This window comes from Aythya ferina, assembly GCF_964211825.1.
Source record: "Aythya ferina genome assembly, chromosome: 2".
Classification (NCBI taxonomy): Eukaryota; Metazoa; Chordata; class Aves; order Anseriformes; family Anatidae; genus Aythya; species Aythya ferina.
Window position 1 is genome coordinate 70,376,400 of NC_140297.1, and position 22,547 is coordinate 70,398,946.

Below are 22,547 nucleotides of genomic sequence, written 5' to 3' on the forward strand. Positions count from 1 at the left end.
GAGGCCGCGGCGCCGGGCGCCATGAGCAGGGCAGGCCCCGCGTCCCCCGGCCGGAGCGGGGCGGCCCTGCCCTTGCCCCTGGCCCTGCCCTTACCCCTGCCCCTGGCCCTGCCCGGCGATAGGAAGCGGGAGGCGCTGTCTGCCGGGGCCCTGCTTCAGCCTATCATCAAGGGTAGGCCCGCGGGGGTCGTGCGTTTCTCGCTGGGGAGTGGCTGGGGCTGTGGGGCAAATGCAGGATGCACAAATATCGTAAATACTTGTGTTTGCGTGAGTGTGTTTCACGTCCTTAGCCCTGGAACACAGCCGGTAGTGTGGCAGTATAGTGAGCTTTCCGGTTGTCCCTCACTGCAGGAGGCTCCCACATCTTAAGCTGTGAATTTCTGTTGAACTGCAGCCTTAAGTTCTTCTGTGTATCAATTCTTTACTGCCGTTAACTGTCAGATCTGGAAGCCGTGTGCTGAGGAGGAGGCTGAAAACAGGGTGACAGAAGGCAGAGGGGAACGTTCACAGCAAGGTGTCTGTGGCACCTGGTCTGTTGATACATTGTATTTTATTTAAGTCAGTGGTTTGCTGCATAAATAGGAAAGCTAGCTAACAGCATTCTGCTGTTCTTTTGATTTTGTATGTTTCTGGTGAGCATGAGTGCCCTGTGTATTTAAGTATGTTGTGCCAACATGCGTTGTGTAGCCAAGTATGGAACATGAGAGAAAAACTAACTTTTGTTAATCTTCTAGATGTCGGGGAAATCTATTCAAGACTGCTGGATCACAGACCAGTAATTCAGGGAGAAATACGATACTTTGTTAAAGAATTTGAAGTAAGTATTTGTTTTTTACTGAGACTTCATGCAGTTTTAGCATCTTTTTAGAGCTTTGAATGCATTTGTAATTTGCTTCAGAAAGATTTGGCATGCATTTCTTGCCCAGAATGATTACTGCACCTGTAGTATGTGTTTGCATCTTTGGTAAAGAATGATAAATTTAGGACTCCACTTAATACATATGCCCTGTTCAAAACTTTTTATTTCCTTCAAAAGACTGGTAGGAATATCAACGGAGGGGAACGATGTAGTTCTGCTGTCTTAAATAAGTCTCTTAGGTTCAACAAAAATGCTGTTGGTATAGAATTGTGTCTGATAAAGGAACTGGCTTGTACTTCAGATGGATTCAGCTTGCACTTGTAATTGAATTTTGCTTTACTTACCTTCATGGAACAAAAATTGATGTTTCTGGAAGAGAAAAGGATCACATTATGCTAAGTGAGAAAATCATTAAAAATTGAATGAATGTTGCCTGATTGTCTGAATAAAGCTAAAGTACTGAAGGTATAAAAGCTGTTCTAACATACATTTGCTTCGAAGCTTAATAGTGTCCACAAGATGGCAGCAAAACCTTAGAAAAGTAGTATCTTGTCTCAACAGGCTATTTGTAAGAATATATTCTTATTCTTAAAAAAATTGGGATTTAAAATCTTAAAATTAATCCTGAAAAAACTATGGTTATGCTTTAGACTTCTTGTCTGCAGAGATTTTTTTTTTTTTTAATAAATTACATTAATTTATTTTTTTCCTCAAGGTTGTAGCTAATATTTCAAGCAGATCTAACTTCTCCCAGTACTGGTTTAGCAAAATAAGTATGTGAACTAGGCTCTCATCAGATGTGTGTTGTATATGTCTGAAAGTCTCAAAGAATAATTTTTCTTTGACCTTTCTGAATAGGATGCACAAAATACTTTTGTATGTCTTTTCATAGGAAGGGAATTTTGAAACCCAATTACAGAATCGTAACTAAATTCAATTATTTCTCTCACTGCAACTGATGTCTTGTTCTATTTTTTCCCACAAAACTTATTTTAACAATTGTGCTAAGTAAGCAGAGTAACACTTTAGTAAACAATGGTACAATTCTTGAGATAAAAGCCAGTTTATCAACTGGGAAACTCTCTTATTTTGGAAAGTGTAATTTCTTGTTATCCATTCATTGTCTTTAAATTCTTCTGGCAGGAAAAACGTGGCCTCCGAGAACTACGAGTACTTGAAAATCTAAAGAGCACTATCTTTGAAGCAAATGAAAACATTCTTCCCAAGTGTGAGCAGTCAATGCATGACAATCTGAATGAAGTACTCAAGAGATGTAAGCAAGTTGTTTCTTATTTCCCTTGTTGTGTCATTTTGAGGAATAATAAATAGTTTGGATTCCAAGTATGATTTGTGGAAAGATTACCATCCTTAGGTAAATTTTCTACCACTTTCATACTTTGTTCTCATTTCTCTGAAAATTTAAAAAGGAAAAATAACAGGGACATTTTTTGCTATGTATTGGTCCCAGCCAACTAAGATTACATTAAAGTTTTTGGCTGACTTCAGTCAAAGCTATTTCAGGTCAAACTTACACTATTCACTTAAAACCAGGATGGTATTTGCTCCATGTTATCTAAAGCTTTAGACAGAATCTCAAGTTTATGGTGGGTTGGTTTTTTTTTTTTTTTTGGAAACATGCTGTGATGTGACCTTCGAGTTTCTTGATTTTTCCATGGGAAAGCATAATACTGGCTCCTCCCACAATTTAAAACAAATCTTGCTGGTATGTAGATCTGAGATATGAAATGTGCTATTATCTTTAGTTGCAAATGTGGTAGTTGTAATAATTCTTGTATGCTAATCCTAGTTTCAAAGTTATAAGGATTTAATAAACTTTTTATTGCTTACATTTTTAGAAGGAAGTTTAAAATTTGTTGTAATAAAATTTCAGCATTTTTTTCCTGATCATTCAGCTTCTGAACAAGATACTCTAAGAGACTGTGGCCATAAAGCTTTAACTACCAAATTTATGCTGTTGAAAGTTATCAGTGTGGCTATTTCATTTTATGTGTAGCACTTTGTAAACGTTTAATTTCATATAGCTTACTTGTGCAGCATCTGGAATATGTAGAATAACAAGCGGTAATGATGCTATACACGTAACAAGGTTGCAGGAAAATATTTCAAAGCTATCATTTAGTCATGTACATAAGGCATATGTTCTAATACCTTCAGAAAGGAATGAACTGTTGATATTACTCCCCGACTCTCCAATGTCTATCTGCACGATACATTGTTCATAGTAAGGAATGACAGATGGGAATATATGGAATCACAGATTTGTTGAAGTTGCAGGGGACCTCTGGAGGTCATTTTGTCCAACCTCCCTGCTCAAGTAGGTTGTTCAGAGCTGTGGCCAGCTGGGTTTTGCATATCTCTACAGATGGAGATTCCACAACCTCCCTGAGCAAGCTATTACAGTATTCAACCACCCTTCCAGGAAAAAAGTGTTTTCTTGTGTTTCTACAGAGAATCTCATGTGTTTCTACAGGGAAGATTCTGGCTTCCTCATCTTCATTCCCTACCATCAGATATTTATTCGCATTTATAAGATCTCCTCTGAGCCTCCTGTTCTTCAGGCTGGTAATTCCCAGCTCTTCCAGCCTGTTCTCAAGAGAGGTGCTTCAGTCTCTTAATCATCTTTTTGGCCCTGCATGAGACTTGCTCCAGTAAGTCTGTTCCTTCCTTGCTTTTCCTTGCTTTTCCTTGCTTGTCCAGAAGCAGACAGTAGCACACCACTGGCCTCACCAGTGCCAAGCAGGGGTGAAGGATCATCTCCCTTGCCCGGCTGGCAGTGCTTTTCCTAAGGGAGTCCAGGATGTTGGCCCTCAGTGGGTGTTGGTGCCTGGTGTTATTCCAACACAGATGTAAGATTTGTCATTTTCCTTTGTGGAACTTTGTGATGCATCGTAGGCCAGTTCTTCAGCCTATTGAGGTCCCTCTGAATGGCAGCACAACCATACTGTCTATCAGTTGTGCATCATCTGCAAACCTGCTGCTGGTGCACTCTGCATCTTGGTCACTGATGGATATGAATGAGCCCTGTCTCATTCAGCACAGGGCTTGCATTTTCCCTAGTTTTCCTTTTTTCTGTTTATGTCCTTTTAGAATGCTATCTTGCGCTTCACAGCCTTGGCCTTCCTAACCATGTCCCCACAAGATCTATGCTCTTCTTGGGTCCCCTGCCTCTGGTTCCACTTCTTACACACTTCCTTTTTATGGCTGGATTCAGTTAGAAGCAACTTGCTCATCCATTCAAGCCTCCTGTTGCCTTTGTTTGATTTCCTATATGTTGGGATGGACCTTCCTGGAGCATGGAGGAAGTGATCCTTGAAAATGAAGCTTTTGACTGGCTCCTGATCCATTCCAGGGCAGAAAGCTCTGCATTCTTGCTGCTCACTCATATAAAGGGCAACCTCCCCTCCTCACCTTCCCAACTTGTCCTTCAAAAGAGCCCGTACCCACCCACTGTAGCACTCCAGTCACATCATGTACCTCTGATCCCAGTGAGGTGGTAGCCCTGTACGCAGACTTCAAACTACTATTTGTTCCTCATGCTATGTGCATTAGCATAGAGACATTTCCGAGAGCCTCCCAAGCCTGACATTATCCCCAGCACAGGCTTGAGAGCTTTCACTGTAAGGCTGTTGTGCAGACACTTCTTTAGGTGCCCACACTTGGAGTGTTTCCACTTCATCTCTGTTTTTGTGATTGCTGTGTCCCTTCTGTTATGATTGTCTCAGCCCCTTGGCTTGCCCACCCTGTTCCCAATTTCCTTATTTTTTTTAATGTATTTTTTTGAGGAATCACTTCATCTGCTGTCATTCCTAGTCCCAGGCTGTCCCTGACAGGTCTGCCGGCCTGTTGGCAGAGCTACTTCTGCCCTATTTAGTCATGTCAATCCTGTCTTTTCCAAGCAGCTGTTGAAACCTCGGGGGGGGGGTCTTACACTCCTAGAAACAAAACCCTGATGCCAGCATCAGCTGCATAACCAGCTGTTAACCCACAGGATCTGTTAAGTCTCCATCACCAGGAAGGTTTAGGATAACACAACCAGAATCCTCACGTCCTTGACCACTGTCCCCAGAGTCCTGTAGTCATTCTCCCTACTCTGGAGCTCACCCCTGCGGTATCACTGGTGTCTATGTGGAAGAGCAGCAGATGGGGAGCCCAAGGGACAGTTGTGCCTTTGTAGCCTTTTCACAACATCCCGAGTGTGAGCCACCAGGAAGCAGCAAACTTCCCTAGATGACAAATTAGATTGACAAGTGGGAGCCTCGGTTGCTTGCGGCAGGGAGTCTGCCACCGCTATCACTTGCTGCTTTATTGTAATGGGCCTGAGTGGCTCAGGCTTAGCCACCAGAGATGCTCCATTTCATGGCACTCCCCGCTCCTTTTCACCTGCAAGGGCAGTGAACCTATTTTGTAACGGCAAGCCCTTTTGGGGGCAGAAGCCTTCCAGCTGGTGTGAGAAGTCACGAGCTAATACAGTTTTAAGGTGATGATAAATGACTAATACATTTCTCATAACTAGGCTGTATTAGTGAGAGAAGTGATTGTTTTGGAGAAATTAATTAATGCAGAATTAAATTAACTATTTAATGAGTTAGGGGGAAAAACTATGTAGAAATACAGTTTCTATTTCCATTGGCAAGTTCTCTTAGACTTAGTTTTAGGATAGAAGAGGCTGACTCCAGCATAAAGATGTTATCAGTGCAGATTGTTTTTACTAAATTACTTCTTATATTTGGAGGGGAAAAACAAGAAACAAAGAACTTAAACATAATCCCTGGTCATCTGTTCCTACCTACTGACTTGTGAGTTTTTCTTTTGAGTTGCTGTTACACTCCAGCTTGTCAGCAACATTAAGGAATATGGGCACAAAAGGATTTGGCTGCCTTTCTCATTTTGGCTTCTAGAACACGCACAAGGGTTGAAGTCAGTGATGTGCCTACGTATAGTTAGCAATATAATGCATTTTCTGCAAGCACTGACAAATCTTTTTTGCAGAGGTTAGTGACACAGTGTCATACAACATTTGATGAGCAACAGCCTTAAGTGATTTAAATCCCTTTCAGGCAAAATTCTCTTTGATTTAGAACAGCAGACTGATCTACTGTGATTTGTTGTTTCAGTGCAAGCTTCCAACAATATGATCCACAGACTCCAAGAGAGGGAACATGAAGAAAGGAAGGTAAAGGATGAATGGATAGATTTTTATAATGTGAACTAAGCAAAAGTCTTACTTGCTTCTACAGCAAGTCTACCTGCCTTCAGTATAGCAAATCAAAAATGTACTTTTCTATATTTTATATACTTGCAGTAAAAGATTTGGAGTTATTTTTATGCTTATAAAGTGCATATTGCAGCAGCATATATGTTTTAGGACTGCAAGCTTAATGGATCACTAGTTCTTCCTATGATCTCCTGATGTGTGGAAACTATTTTTTATTTTATTTCCTTTGCTTTATTTTCCCTCCTTGCTGAGACTATAATATTTGTCACATATAGGGAAAGCTTAAATTAAAAAAATTATTTTCTGTGGAACAAAAAACACCTACTAACCTACCAGAATGGAAATGTAAATCTTTCCTAGTTAGCTGAGAACATTGAGCATATTATATGTATTGCTCCTTGAAAAGGAAGCATTTTTTTTTTCACTTGTGGATGGGTTATTTAATGAAGGGCTGTATTATAGGAACATGCGAATCATTGGAATCTTTTCAGTTGGCTACATTTCGCTCATTTGAAATACATGTGCTGTGAATCTAAAATTTGGAAAATTATACAAGAAATTAGTTTAATGTATTCCCATTAGTCCTTCATGATTGTATTTCAATGTTATCTTTTTATAAATAAAACTTTGCAAGTAATCATGTAGTAGTTGAGAAAAACAGAAGACATTTCTGTGGCCATCACACAAAATAGGCTGTGCATTGATTTATATAATTCAATAGTCATGTTTTTCTTTCCTTTTTGTAATCAGTGAAGATGGGCAGTCCAGTTGCAGTTGAATACCAATACTGTGTGAATAGCACACTACTGAACCCTGACAAAGTTTGCTTGTGCCCAACACAAGTGTAGATATTGGGAGAGGGCTGAAGTAGGAAATTCTTCTTATAGTTCTACTGTCTGAAGTAGAACTTTAATGAAAAAAAATATATTATAAAATGAACTCATTTAATAAGAACAGTAACTATTTATTTTTTTTAGAATATTTGCCCTATGTTTCCATTCAGAAAATTTATAATGCACTAGAGCGTGCTAAAAGCTATTCAGAATTTGTAATGTTTCTTTTTAAGCTTGTATAGTAAGACTTTTTGGCTTTGAAACTTTCCAAATGTGAATAGTAGCAGGTAGATATGTTTTTCTGAATTACAGATACAAGCTGTCACCGCAGTTCAGCCACTCAAGGAGAAATATTTTTTACATACTTTTCTTTCCGAAATCATGTGTTTTGGAAAAGAAAAGAAAAGAAAAACAAAAAAAGACATTGACATTATTGGTTTGGTTGTTTTGGGTAAGATATGGTGTCAAGTGATTTGTGTTACATCCCTCAGTGAAATGAATTCCATTTCTGCTGAACAGAATGAATTTGAAAATTATTTGCTTTATCAGCTTTTTTCTTTTTTTTTTTTCAGTTTCTTTCTGTTATTGGTATCAGCCAAGTAGCAAAAGGGAGATTGTGTAAAGTAACTTGTGATTACAGGATTGTCATTGGAAGAAGCATTTGAGGAATCTCGTCTCATTGATTTTTTTTTTTTTTTTTTTGTAAAAAAGTTTCACTCATTTTATTTGGAAGATTGCAGGCTTATACTGGAAGCTGCCTAATGCTTCCTGTTCTAACTTTACCTTTCGTTGCTTGTAACACGAACTAGTATGGTAAGAAAGCTAGTCTGTGCCTCAAAGCCTCAAAAGATGTGGCATTTGGCTTGATTTTTTGTTTGTTTTAAATTTCAGCAAAAATAACCTGAGTAATACTAAAAACAATGCTACTGAAAAAAAAATCTGTTTTTACAAATGTTAGTTTTTGTATAATCATTGACTGTAAAAAAAAAAAAACAAAAAAAACGGTAATAAATAAAACCAACTTGGGTGATTCAGTACAGTATACAAGAAATCATTACCATCTTTCAAACTGAAGTAGTATACAATATTTATTAAAAATGGTTTTATAATCATTTTCATTTTTTCAAAAAAATGCCTTATTTAAATTTATCTTTAAGATAGTTGGGTTAGTTTTGCAAAGTTATGAGTTTAAAAATACAGAAAATAACACTGAATCATTGCTCTTCATGAAAGAATAATTTGATTTCTTAGATATATTTATATATATGTTCAATAGGATGAAGAATGTTTTCTCATGCAATTGTACACACATTTTTGAACATTCAGGTGTTATTACCTTCTTCGTGACAGTAAAAACATTGATTTTATCAAATCAGAAGATAAGTATTTATTATTTCCACAAGTACTCTCTGGATTTTAGAAAAAAACATTCTACCTTCCTAAAATATGAATACCTACTTATCCAGAATGCATGCTTTATTTTGTGCTGTGTAGTAAAGCAGAAGTGCTTCCTAACTGAACATGAATATGCAAATGCCCCTGAGTCTCTTAATGCTCTATGTCAGTTAAGGGGTACAGCTACCGAAGTTCTTTGGATTTTTGTTGGATTTTGGATTATTGTTTAGACATTTGATGCGAGTCATTGATTTGATGAATTCAGATTTGTAAATACATGTAAGTATCTGTAGAAATGACGGTGTTACTCTCTTCAACCTACACGTTGATGCCTACGTTAATCAATTTGTAGATGCCTACAAAGGGCATCTATCAGTTCTTTATTCCTTTGAAACAACTGATATTAAAAAAGCACATAAGAATAAGCAACTGTTCTAACGTTTGGAATAGTTATAGGCAGCATTTATCAAAAGCTTAATTATTCAGTGTATCAGGAACTGGAAATAGGTTCCCGCCATCAGGTTTAATGCCATAACCAAAAAAAGTTTTCAGTTCTGTCTCCTCACTTGCCCAGTGAATACATCTGGTTAAGGAAACGGTAGAGACTGAACCTGCACTGTTCTGTTGCTCTGTAATATTGAGACTGTCTTGTGAGTTGGAGTATGTGAGTTAGATTCTGTAAGTAAAAAGATACTTTCTCAAACAATTCTAACATCTCAAAACAGACTGCTCTGCATGTAGCTGGGGTCTTTCCCACATGCATACAGATCACAGTTTTGTACGGATGATAATTCGCTAGAATGTATTTATTATCTTAGAAGTGAGATACTTATTTTTTTTTCAAACCAACACCAGTAGCATGTTTGAGATTGCTTGGAATTCTGTTAAACATTTGCTGAATGCAAAAATTCTGACAACATGCAGAAGTTGGAGGGTGAATTATTAACAATTATTTTAGTCGTGATAAATTTATTTTCTAACTTAAGAAAGAATTATTGGAATTATATATCAGTATCACTGATGTATGATATAAATCTCTAGAAAGCGATTATTCTTCTTACTGTTGTCATACTCAATACCAGCAAGGACAGGAGATGCCTAGAGCCTTATCTTTGTTTTATTTTATTATCTTTAGCAAGAGAACATATGTATTTCAAAGATTTTACCTCTTAAATGATGTTCACTGAAGTATTGTTCTTCTCTACATACAGAGAATTTAAATATTAATAGAATTAATTCTTCATAACTAGGGATCCTGAAGCTTGAGGAGATAGTGCCTATTTTTATTAATATTTAAATTTAATATTTCTTCAGGTTTGAGTGGTTAGTCTTTGAGGAGTGAGACATGTAATACAAGGGCATTGGAAAGTTTCCTAAATAACGAACAGATGAAAAATAACCTGATTTTTTTTAATCTTAAAATGAAGATGCTATTTTCCCCACCTTTATGAAATCGCCCTGTAAAGTCATTTGCCAGGCACGTTATCAAAACATACATGTATTGTTTTCTGGAAAACAAACTTTCTACAAATCTAGAAGTATGGAAATTACAAATTGATATTATAAAATGCTCAACATTGTCTCTACAGATCACTGATTTACCTAATGGTGTTGATTTTTGGAAACTGCTTTTTGAAACTGGCCTTTTGACTTAACCAGTATGCATCCATGTCAAGATATCTAAACATTTGCATTTTAAGGATTTTTCATATCTATCAATGGCACAGTTAATGAGAGATTATTTCATCCACCTTTACGGATCTCAATGCTTTCTAGCAGTGCTAGAGCTACAGTTACAGCTAGGGCACAATATTTTGTGCATGGTGTCTTCATTTCGTTAGTTTTTCCTCCTGTATGTTACAGTCAATTGAATAAAGCAGTGAAGTAAATAGCACTGGGTAAAAAGAGGATATGGTAAGAGTGGAGAATGTTGTAGAAAGAGAACAAAAACAGGGCCAATATGAAGGGAACTTGCAGAGCTACAATGTGAAAGTCATCTTGTGCCAAGAAACTTAATCTTTTAGTGTCTTGCTTATATGCTGGAGTTAGGTGTTAGTGTCCTTTGTGGGAGCTTGGGTCCACAAGAGGCTGTTACTGGTGTTCTGAGCAAGAAGAGGCTGTACCACAGTAGCAGCTGCTACAAGACAGCAGTGAATGCTTGGATGATGGAAGCTGTGTAGTGCCTTAGCTTCAGAGACAATGTCTGTTGCAGTTTGGATCTTGGAATATGGGTGTAGGAAAAATCTGTCCTTGGTCACAATTTCTCTCTTTCATTCTTCTCTGATGTCTAACAAGATTGCAGTGCCAACTGAAGCTTTCCCACAGCTGTGGCATTCATAGGTCTCTCCTGTACAGATTCTTTACTTTCTAGTAAGAAGCAAACTTACACTGCAGAATATACATCATTTGTAAAGACTGTACCCAAAGACATCCATCTGTTAGCAATTGCATTTGGTTGCACAGTTAGTTTTGATAAACTGAACTTAGTTGTTTCATACTCTCAAAATCTCTTCAGTTGTTTTGCCTGGTAAATCATTTTATATCCTTAGGTAGAAGTGGTGCTGTGGAACTTAAAAATAATAAGCAGAAGAATAAAAGTTTCATGTTCCTTGCAAACTATTTATTTTTTTCCAGAGCGTGGTTTTGTCAAGAGTGTAGTTCAAGTAGGCTCTGTGTGATCCTGTCAGTAAGTGTGTAATACATTGGCAGTTTCAAAAAATAAAGCGTGCTAGTGGAACTGGTAGTACACACTAGTATATTTTGTTAGTAGGTGGTATCTGTGGCAGACAAAACAGAAGTTGGCGTAATACCGTTATAACGTATATGAAATGCTGTGTATTTAACCTAAAATGTGTGATCTTGGAGAGCAGTGCATAGAACGTGTTGAAGACTGTAGAAATGGGTTTTCATTGCATGTAGTTGACAAAAATGTCAGATGTCTATTGAAGCCTATAGCAGTATTTATTCCTGCACAGAAGTGCTATACATAGAAAACAAACATTCCTGATACACAAAAAAGAAGAAAATAAGGAAGATGAATCCTTTCTTTTGCTGGAAGACAGAGCAAATGTAAGAGCAACTGTCTAAATTTATTGTGACTCAAGCGTAAGGAAGCCAGACTATTAATATTGCATGCAAAAAGTCTGCAGAAGTACATCTATATTGGATGCGTGTATGATCTCTCTAGATAGCTGGATTTTTTCTCTTCTCTAAGACAGGAGAGTGAAAGGAATCAAGCTTACCAGAAGCCAAGCAGAATGAAATTCTGAGGGAGAAAATAATTTGTTTATAAAGGAAAACATTAATCACAATGAGAGAGAGCTGGCTAGAGCAGAAAAACCAACTGCCAGTTTGAAAACATTGTATATTTATGTTGTTCTTTGTATTTTGCTCTTTTCTTCTTTTGTTAGAGGATTTTTTTTTTTTATCAATACTTTCTTTGATCTGATGGCTATACTGAACCTCATCGTTGTGGTATAACAGAAGTGTGGTGTGCTTCTAGTTTTAAAAATGTATTCAGGAATGTGAAAAATGCTTTTGTTTCAACAAATGAGAATGGAGTGGTGAGGGAATGTCCATTCATACTGATTTTTATTTTTTTTCTATAATAAAGGGGCTAAATACCACGCTTCCAAGATAAGAAATTCATCTTTAAAATGAAGTCTTTGTGAGATAATCCAGGTTTATATCAGATGCTTACAGGGCTTCTAACTTTGTCTGTAGTCAAAGGAGGAATTAATGCAACTAGTATAATCTTTTTAGAGACCAACAGAATTGGACTAGTAATTCTGAAGTGTCTGTTTATTTAGTTAATTTTCACCAGGCTGCAGAAAAGGTACTGTTGCTGATGCTATCGTTAAAAGTATCAAACATTTAACCATTTCTTTTGCATTTACTGTGTTTTACGATTTTCGTTTTCCTTTATTTGTATTTATTTTGTTTGTTACTTTCATTTCTACTGAAGTAAAATCCCAGTTTCTCTGATGAATTAAGTTTAGATTTCATGGCTATTTCTATCTAGCAATGATTGCTAAATCTTCCCATTTTTCTCTTCAGCTTCAGGCTGACAAGGTAATGGCTGATGAAGAGAATCGCATAGCCCAGTGGGAGTCGTTCATGAAAGAACAACAGAATAAACAAGCAGAGGTGGATGAAGAGCACAGAAAAGCTATGGAGCGCCTCAAAGAGCAGTATTCTGAGATGGAGAAGGAACTGGCCAAATACGTTTCTTTTTAAGAGCTTTTTTTTAGTAGTGCTGGTTTTATGCCATTACTCAATTGCTTCTGACTTAAATTGAGATTCTTTTGGAAAGATGAAACAAGTAAGATAAAAGAAGAATCTCCTCTACGTATTTGGTATGGGAAGAAAAGTTTTGCATACTTTCAACTTAAGTGCCTATCTTTGTTCAGGGCAAGTGGAATGCCAGTATTTCTTAGTTTCTTGGAAGGTAGAATTGGAAATGACATTGTGACTACATCGGCTCAGGGAGTTGCAAATTGGAATTCTCTTCCATTTGCAGAGCGTATCATATCTTTTGGGGAAATAGAGCTTAATGTAACATTAACCATCCCAGTGTGCAACCACTGCCCTTTTCCAAGAAAGAGTAGGTATAATAGTCTCCATCCATAGTTAGCTGAGAATTCACTGGGAAATCTGTAAATCCTTTTCTGTAGATTTCAGGAAAACCAACTTATTTTACAGAATAGACTTTGAAACTTCAGTGGTGAGAGGTCTCAGCAAAGCTGTAAATCCAGTTAAAACTCCAACTTCTGATCCCTATGGTCAGTATTACGAAGTAAAACTGAGATTTAAATGTTGTTTTCCTAATATAGAAATGGTGAGTTTTGTCAAGAACCACTTTCCTCTCCTTGTAAATATCTCAGAACTCTCTTTTTAAGCTTTACTGTTCTACACAAAGTTAAAACAAGCTCAAGAGTAATCATGAGAAGCATATTGGTCTTGTACTATCTACAAAGCTAATTCAAGTATCTACCTTAAATATATGACATGCTGTTGGTTTACTTAAGATAAACTTATCAGAACTTTATAAACCAGCTGAGGAAACTTTTGTTTCTTTTTCAGTCTAACAAATGATCACATTAGTAGTAAAATGCTTGTAGTACTGATTTTTTTTTTCCTTACTAACCATTACTCATATGGAGTATGTGAAGCTCCTGTATTGCTTTCCTTTATTTAAAACTTTTATTTAACAGCAGTGTAACTGAAGAAGTTAACATAATCAGTTCATTAACCAAGCAAAATGAGACATAGTACCTTAATGAAATCTGCTGCAAGCTAACCGGTAATACAGGAAATATGTTTCCATAATTTAACTGGCGTCCAATATATAGAATGGAAACAGGTAAAAATAAACAGAATTTACCCTTTACCTGTATGGCAATGGTAGTGTGGTGACAATGGTTGCTTGTGTAAATTTATGGCTTGGTGTCAAGGCTCCATTCCTGGCAGCATGTTGATAGTGTGATTAAAGTTAGTAGAAGAGATGGAATAAGTATTTGAGATTTCTTTCAGTAACACTGAATTCCTGCCAGGTTGCTCTGCCTGCTACTGTAGGCCTGACAGCTTCATCAATCATCATCATGCATCTGGACTGAAAAAGAGAACTTGCCGACACTGGGGCATGCTGGAATGTTGTTAATTCTCTGTTGTGGATGGAAAAAACATAGATGTCTCATGGGTATCCCACACATTAAAAACAGGGAAGCTTCATTTTTAACAACCCCTGTCTGAACAGAAGGTGACCTCTGTTACATTTCTCAGCTTATGCACCCACTTATGAATGTCATAACTAAGCTCAGTATTCAACTTAGAAGTTCTTGCCTGTCTTTATAATTGGATGTGGAATGACTTTGTTTTAAGGGCAAACTCAAAAAGGCTTCTGTCTTACCAGATTGTTTTAATGTATATGTGCTCAAAGCTCAAATACCTTTATAACAAAATGCATCTAACAGTATACTGAATTAATTTTATTTTTGCACTGATCATTTTTATTAAGACTTCAATACCTAATTAACTGCACTGGAACTGTACATTTTAGTACTTTTTTCAATTTGAGAGCTGTTAAGCAATGATACACTTGTTGCAAGTTGGGTATCCACTGAAAAATAAAGAGGTATTTCCAAAAACTTCTGTATTGTGTGCTGTGGATTCTTTGAAAAGCTTCTAAATATTAACATTGAAAATGTGTTCCTCTTTTAGAGTCTCACAGAAATTTTTATGCTGAAGATCGTTTGAAAACACTTTTCTTTGCCTATTGGCAAACTTTTATTTGTTGCAGGACTACCCAAAGACCATCTGATGCTATGTTATTTTATTCAGTATTTATTCAGTAATTTTCATTTTTATATGATATGCTTTAGTTTTTGATTTAACTGGAAATCCATAAATTGTCTAATTGTCTTTGAAGGCACTTTCCAACATTCCAACACTTAAAGCATTTTTTCTCTTCAAACGCTAAAAAAAAAAAAAAAAAGGTCAAAACTTATCATGTCTGATTGTCTCAAAACAGAACATATCTGACAGATACAATTCTTATCTTCATCGGTATTCTAGCAAGGTGATACTATGGGCTGTCTGGGCACAACCGTGTTCCACAGAGAGATTTTGTAATATTAAAATACTTATTCAGTAGCTTCTACCATTTGGGAAGAACAGAAAAAAGGAATACTTACAAAGTTTTTTTATGTCATTGGTACATGAAGAAAGTGTTTTAGCTTATACTTGCAATGTTTACATGATTGATTTAATCCCTGTTAAACTCGATCAAAGTTTGCACTGGATTCTGATAGGAGCTGCAATAGATTCTTAACATTTAAGTAAACCTGAAGTTAGTTCTTGGGATGATTTATATTCAATGAATGCCTATCACATATTTTAATGTTAGGAAGAAAGGGAGAAAGAATTATTTGCTCCTAGCCAGCTTTTTTGCTAACAGCAGGTAACACTTTTTATAGACTAATTCCATAATTACAGCTGGAGTATTGCATCTTCTGACAGTTTATGGCTTGTTAAATCTTTCCTTGAAAACTGTGTTTTCTCAGTAGACCAATTAAATTGCAAATAAATTGAATAATAAACCAGTAAATTAATTCATATATAGTTCACTCATGAGATGAAAAGCTTTCCAAGTCTCGTCTATGGATTTTGATTTACAAATATTTCCCAGTAGGTGTCAGTACAAGCTTGTCAAGGAAGGTTAGACATCCTGTCATTGTATGAAGTAGAGAATGTAAATATTTGTCCTCAGTTGCAGGTCAGTATTTTGTGTAAATATGAGATTTTTAGTGGATGAAAGCACACATTTTTAAATTAAACAAGCAAACAGAAAAGCACTGCTTAGCAGTATTCTCCTCCATTACGCCTTAAAAGGTTTAAAACAGATCACTCTTAAAATGATTTTGGAACCTGCTTTGGCAGGGGGGTTGGACCCAATGATCTTTTGAGGTCCCTTCCAACCCCTACAATTCTGTGATTCTGATCTGAACAGTGCTGTCAGCAATACATATGCATCCTAACTAAGATTTGTTAGAAATTAAGTTAGACTGTGTCAGAGATGAAAACCTTCAAGAGTTGCAAGCTTATACTGCTGTCCAATGTAGTGGACGTGATTTTCTGAAGTGGATTGAGACAAAACTTTATGCTTAGTGATAGGGATTGTGTCCCTTCTTTAAATAAAAATAATAATACCACTAATAATAATAATAAAAGGGGGATGGGGAGTAGTAAACTGCTACAAAAATGTGAACAAAATCATCTATCATACCACATACTTTTAAACATGCCAATTACTTTAATTGTTTAAAATTAAATGAACTTCTCAAAGTAACAAGGACACTAGTGTTTTTCTAGTTTATGCTGTTTGTTAAATCCAGTATAATTTGTAGAAAGATGCAGTAGTGGCTGTTGTAGTAGAATTTGAATGAGGAACATAAATACGTTTCATAAATAGTTTAGCAATAAGACTATTCAGAAATTCCAAATAACAGACCTGTAAAAGAGAAGGGAAATGTCAAAAAGGCTTAAAATCTGTTTTAGCACAACTAACAAAGGGAGCTTTATAGAAGACTTATTTCAACCCACAGAAATATGGTGCTCTATGTATATGTAACTTCTAATTCTAAAAAGCGTACAGAATTACATACTTTTGCAGTTTTATACATGGCAGTTTTATATTTAGTGAGAAAAGTAGAAAGAAACTTACTCAAGATAATGGTGAGCATGTTTGTTCCTCCACTGCTGTTGTAAAGTTTTGTGTTACTCAAAATGTCATCTTGCTTTCTCAAACCTTCACTAAATCTGTGTGAATTAAATGGGCACACAGGTATCTGTGTTATTTGTCTGAAACAGGACCTTCTCGTGCAGGAAGAGAAGTAGAAGAGAGCAGCCACGGTACACTTTTATGTTCTTGTATTCTGGTAACGTTATTCTGCATTTGGAATAATTAGGAGTATTGTAGAGGTATTCACTTAGGTTTCAGTTTACCTTTTGAAATGCTTTATCAGGACGAAATCTGCACTTTTAGATTTTATTTAATGTAATTTTATAGACAGTGAAGAAAAAGCTGACATTTTCAGTATGCTCTTTCAAGACAATTGCACTGAAGAATGGATAATACTGCATTTTAAAACTGACGCCAATGTAATTTTAAGTAAAACTTTACTTTTCATTCTTCTCCCCTAATGACTGGGTCTATACAGGGAGAGACCTGCAACTGAGTATCATTAATGGTTTTTGTTTGTTTGTTTGTTTGTTTTTGGTTTGGTTTAGTTATTGTTTTTAACAGAAATTGTATTTAACACAGGATTTTGGGGTGGTCATGTGTGGAGGAGACAAGAGTTGGACTCAGGGATCCTTGTGGGTCCCTTCCAAAGTAGGATATTCTATGACTCTAATGTAATGGAATTTGGTAAAAACTGAAGCGCTATATTATGACCTTGCTTGTTACTCGTTACTATCATTCTGAGACAGATGCAATCTATAAATTTGTCTATAGCATTTCATAGCTTATAGACTCTATATTCTGTAATCTGAAGAAAAACTTCAGTTGTTGCACTGCAGGACCTGGAAAAGCATTTTTACTTTTCTTTGAGTTAATTACAAAATAAATTTGCAAGCTTGCTTTGCAATGCTTATAGGATGGTAAAACATGAGTGCTCTCCCAAACAAAAGCATGCAAAAGAGCCTCTTGCCGCAGTGTGTGTTCTAGAACATGCTCTGTGATTTTCAGTAGCTTTAGCTTCTGAAAAATTAGTTCCGGATTGCTTGAGGTCATAGGAAGCCCTTTATGAGTGGACCCAAGTTTGTCCTTTCCAGATGTTTTTAGCTCTCATTAAAGAAATTCCGGTTCCTGAAAATCCCCTCACCAGATGGCTTTAAATGTGTTCCAATATTTACTATGTCACCTAGAAAGCTTCTAAGCTGAATTACATAAATAGGAAATACTGCGCCTTGCTCCAATGTACTGATCTGAAAGAGTTCTAAATGTAATTTAGAAAATTGAATATTTTCTCAACAACGTTAAAAATCATAAAATAGAATTACCATAGTACACCTGGTTAGCAGTATGGTTTTTAAAACCTTTAATTATTGCCTGGAATCCTAAGGAGGAATTTTCCTTTAAACTATCAAAACCCAAATGATTCAAAAAATTATTCGGAATAAACATCCCCCAATACTTTGCAACACAAACTTTCCAAAGTTTTGTGGAAAAGTTTCCTGTAATCAAGAAGCACTCAGAGGCAGTAGGACTTTAACATTTGTGTCCTGAGCAAGCACTCATAGTATTAGGCAAATGTGTTAAATTTATCGTCTAGGATGCTCTGAGCATAGAAACTGGTGCAGAGAGCCAGTGTAGCACAGATGAGTTTTGGTTCATTTTGTGTGTGGAAGGCCTTTTTTCATATCCATATATCTAGGAGAAATGAGCACAAGCACAGGCTGCTGTTTTTCACTGTAAAAATTTGTATATGGGGGTAGTGGGGAGTACACAGGATGGGAAAAAGAAGTATTGTGTTTTCAAATTAATGCAAATGTGCATATCAAAAACATGCAACTGTGACTTGTGGGTGGTGCTGCAAATGTACTTTAAGACAGCCATGAACAGATAGAACTGTATGTAATAGGGCCACTTTATTATTGGCTTGCTGTTTCTTGGCTAGATGCTGAAGTAGGGAGGAAAGGGATAATGCACCATGTTGCCATCATTATGGTGGTTGGTATTTTTCACTGAGGTTGCTGTCACCATCACCAAAGGGTCACAAAATGCAAAATCTTCCTTCAGTTTGTTTTTAGAGGAATCAAGTCCCAGAGAAATGTGTCATGGTCAAAGCAGAGCATGAAAAGTCAAAGTAGCCAAAAGTATGCTGTCCCTTTGTCCTTTGCAGTCTCTCCTAAATAAGAAATAGTGGTTCCCTCTTTACACTTTCTTGAGGCCCAGTTTTACTATTATCAAAAGTTAAATTGCATCTCAAAAGCTGTGTTGGATTTTTGCCATGGTCCTCAGTCAAAACCAAGTAAGATGCTCAGCATTAGCCTGAGCTGTTACAAGTTTCAGTGCTGACTGTGTTTTCCCTGTCAACACAGAACTGGACTAAGACCACATAACTCTGCAAGGAGGTTATCCAGCAGCTATTGTATTAGTGCTACTGTAGGTCATTGCCTCAGTATGCTCCCTTTGAAATGGCTGCCACAAAGAGAAACTTTAGCTGAAAACTATTTCCAAATAATTTTCACACGGTAAGGAATTATTTTTCATATATGATGTGATTTCCACGTGCACAGTCCTTGTGCTTTCAAGTTCCCAGGCTAGTTTGTCCCACAGAATCCAATAAAAAAGTGTAATATCTCCCTAGGGCCTTTTCTGGTCATGTTTGATATCACTTAACATAATGAGCTTTTTACTCCCACATCATAAAGGGTTTTGTTTTAGATTTCTTTTCTTTTTCAACAAAAAGTGTTGCTTACATCCCTTCTAAAGAATGCTCTTAGTTATGTGAAATGTGGACAAGTTGTCTGGGCCAACCTCTTATCTACACCAGATTCAAACAGTCTGGTTTGGTACAGTGGCTTAGACTGCATGTTTTTGTTGTGTTTTGTTTCTTTTAAAAATATATATGTATGTGTCTTGTTAAAAAACATTGCTGCCCCCGTCTAGGAACAATGCAACACTCACATCATTTCCTGAAAGAATAGAGTTGGAAGGCAATTATCTACTCACCAAACAGGCTAAAACAACAGTTCCTGATATTCTTCTCAAATATTTCAACTTCCCAGGAATCCGGAAAAAATAATTCCATGAGACGGTGTTATGAATGAAGGTATGACATTCCAGTTTCCTTCGCTTGGAATCAGACATCCAGAGGTAATAAATTACCGTGCACTTGGCACAGCTGGGAGTGGGGTCTGGCGGTGGCAAATTGTTTTTCTGCAGAGCAGGAACAATGAAGTGCTTTTACATCCTTCTTTGTTGGGTGACAGGCATGGTTTCTTTCTTAATGGGCTTTCAGCAGCAACTGCATGAATTACATGTCGAAGAAGCAGGAACCTGACAGCAAAGCACCCAAAAACAAATTTGTTTAGAGATAGGAAACTATAATGAAGTTGTTGTTTTATGTTTGTTTGTTTTTTTCTTGCCAATTTACCTCTGTGAAATATAAGCCAGTAACATAGCTTCTGAACTGCAATTTAGCAGGAAAATAAATTGAAAAGATAAGTAGTGAAAAAGCACCTTCACCTCTCTTGCTTCTCAATGAAAACAATTATTACTGACATTATATTGGTTTCTTTTCTGACAGTCAGAAATGACTAGTTATATCTGCTGTCTGTATTTATTGTTTGCATTTTTTTGGTCAGTGTAAGGGAAAGAAAAGAAAATATACTGAAGAGCATTCAGATATTGCTTTTGCAGATTCTTTATCATATGTAATTTTCATCTTAATCATTACTTAATTCACTTTTGAGTGGTTTTTATGTCTGACTGTAAATTTGAATTGTATGGTAGGAAATATATGGGCTTATAGGAAAGTGAAATGCTGCTCGTGGCAAAAGATGTTTTTGATCTTTGGAGAGCTCACTTTAAGTATTTATATATTTAACACATGAAAGATAGTTCAGAATAAACTGTATCTTTTGATCCATTTTAGCAAGGTAGCACAGGGAACCCTGCACTATTAAGTTCAGCTTACATCTGCAAAATAGTAGGAAGAAAATGGCAACACAGAGCACATCAAAATCAAATACCATTAAACTAATGGCACCTGTTCTAATTTTTGCTTCTGGGTGAAGTTTAAAGAAAGTGGTTGTAAGTCAGAAATATGGAAATTATATTTTATTGATTTAGAAAGGAGATGGTTCTTATTAATGAGAAGATGCAAGTCATATAGCTTTTCTAGATGTTTTTCTTCTGTTACTTGTGTGAAAGTCCATAACCAAGTAGTTCCTACCACCTTCTGGGGTAGCTATGTAAGCACCAGCAGCATGGTAGCAGAAGTCCTGCTGGTTAGCTCTGTACTTAGCATCTTCAACTCAATTCAGCATTTACAACAGAACACTTGGCCAGAAAGATCTACCTGTAAAGTGCAGCTAGTAGGACTATCTAAATGCCACAGGAGGCTTACTAGTTTTGTGGTAGTACACTGAATTTTATATCAACCAAAAAATAATAAATCTTAAACTTAGTGTACCATTTCTTTTCCCACCTGCCAGCCCTGAATGCATAAACAGGGATATATGAAGGTGTAGTACCTATTTTTGTCTTGTTTTCTGTACTCAGCCACAGTGAGTAGGCTGTATACCTCCTCAATAGTTTCCAGAGCTGTATTGGTGGAATACGACTGGCTTTGACCATGTTCTTTTCAAATGGCCTCATAGTTACAACTTATGACAGGATTTAACCTTGCTGTAGGACTCTGTGGTCTGCTTCTCACAGGTACTGTCCCTTTGGCTTCATTTTAGCTCCTTGCTGAGCTGGCAATGTAAAGGTTACAGGAGGAGTTAAAGGTAGTAAACTATTTCTATTGCCAAAACACATTCAGTGGCCATTAAGCTGGTAACAGATGCTTAACTGAAAGGTCAGATAATTTACAATGTGGAACATGATTTCAGTTACCACCTTTAACAATTACAAGTACATATTTCACCTACATAATTTCTCTGCATGTGCATGGGCTCATGCAATTAGGCATGCACAAAGCTAAAGCTCAGGCTGAGAATCAGAGCCTCACTCTATTACAGAATCATAAAGAAGAAAGAGGAAAAAACAGACCTAGAATGTTGGGTAAATAACACCTATTTTGATACTTTGCTAAGGCTTTTGATCAGAAGGAATTGAACTTAGTGGTAGATAGCTAAAGATTAGATCAGATGACTCAAGTGTTAACCTGCTTGAAAATAGGTGTATTGTGGGATACATGGTTCGGAAACCACAGGCAATCTTCTTTTTCCTTCCTCCCTTCCCTCCTTCCCTCCTTCCCTCCTTCCCTCCTTCCCTCCTTCCCTCCTTCCCTCCTTCCCTCCTTCCCTCCTTCCCTCCTTCCCTCCTTCCCTCCTTCCCTCCTTCCCTCCTTCCCTCTTTCTCTTCTTTCTCTTTTCTTTTTAATTGTGAAAGTTATTAGAGGAGAATGTAATTTATTATGTGTTGAGGATATTTTAATGTCAGTGGAAATCAGAATTTTCACCTTTTCTTCCACAAAACAAACAAACAAACAAACAAACAAACAAACAAAAAAGGAGTGAAGAAACCTCAACATTTATTTTCTGTAATATTGAACAGAAAAGAAAAGGTGTTGAATGATACTTTTTTCCAATGGCTAACTCTACTCTGCCTCCAAGGATGGTGGATTTATTTGTTTGTTTCCTGAATATCTCAGGATTGGCTGTGTTTTGTGACAAGTATATCTTGCTCTTAGGGTCTGTGTATTTTATAATACTAAGGGAAAAGCTAAAACCAAAGCTGTAGATTCTCTCCCTGTGTTTCTTACTGTTAAATGCTGTAAATAGAGATGTGATGAAAGCTAATGCACATTCAGAAAATAATTTTCTTTTTCCCTTCCAAATGCGTATTCATTTTTTTTATATGAGTGGTTCAGCAAGTATTTAAAATAATAAAAAATGGAAATAAAATTTGACTTTATGGGGGTTGTTGTGTTGTCAACCAGTGGCCGGATCTTAGGGCAGACTTTCCCCAATTAGCAGGTTGCGTGCCCCA

At 36.7% G+C, this 22,547-nt stretch overlaps 1 protein-coding gene across 1 annotated transcript; it reads left to right on the plus strand.

Moving 5' to 3' along the window:
- BLOC1S5 (biogenesis of lysosomal organelles complex 1 subunit 5) lies at window positions 1–14,469 on the plus strand. Its single transcript, XM_084509296.1, has 5 exons — window positions 1–172; window positions 735–817; window positions 2,003–2,132; window positions 5,995–6,053; window positions 12,380–14,469. Exons 1-5 carry the CDS (start codon window positions 22–24, stop codon window positions 12,557–12,559), a joined length of 603 nt encoding a protein of 200 aa, XP_084365422.1. The 5' UTR covers window positions 1–21; the 3' UTR covers window positions 12,560–14,469.
- Window positions 14,470–22,547: the final 8,078 nt, after the last annotated feature.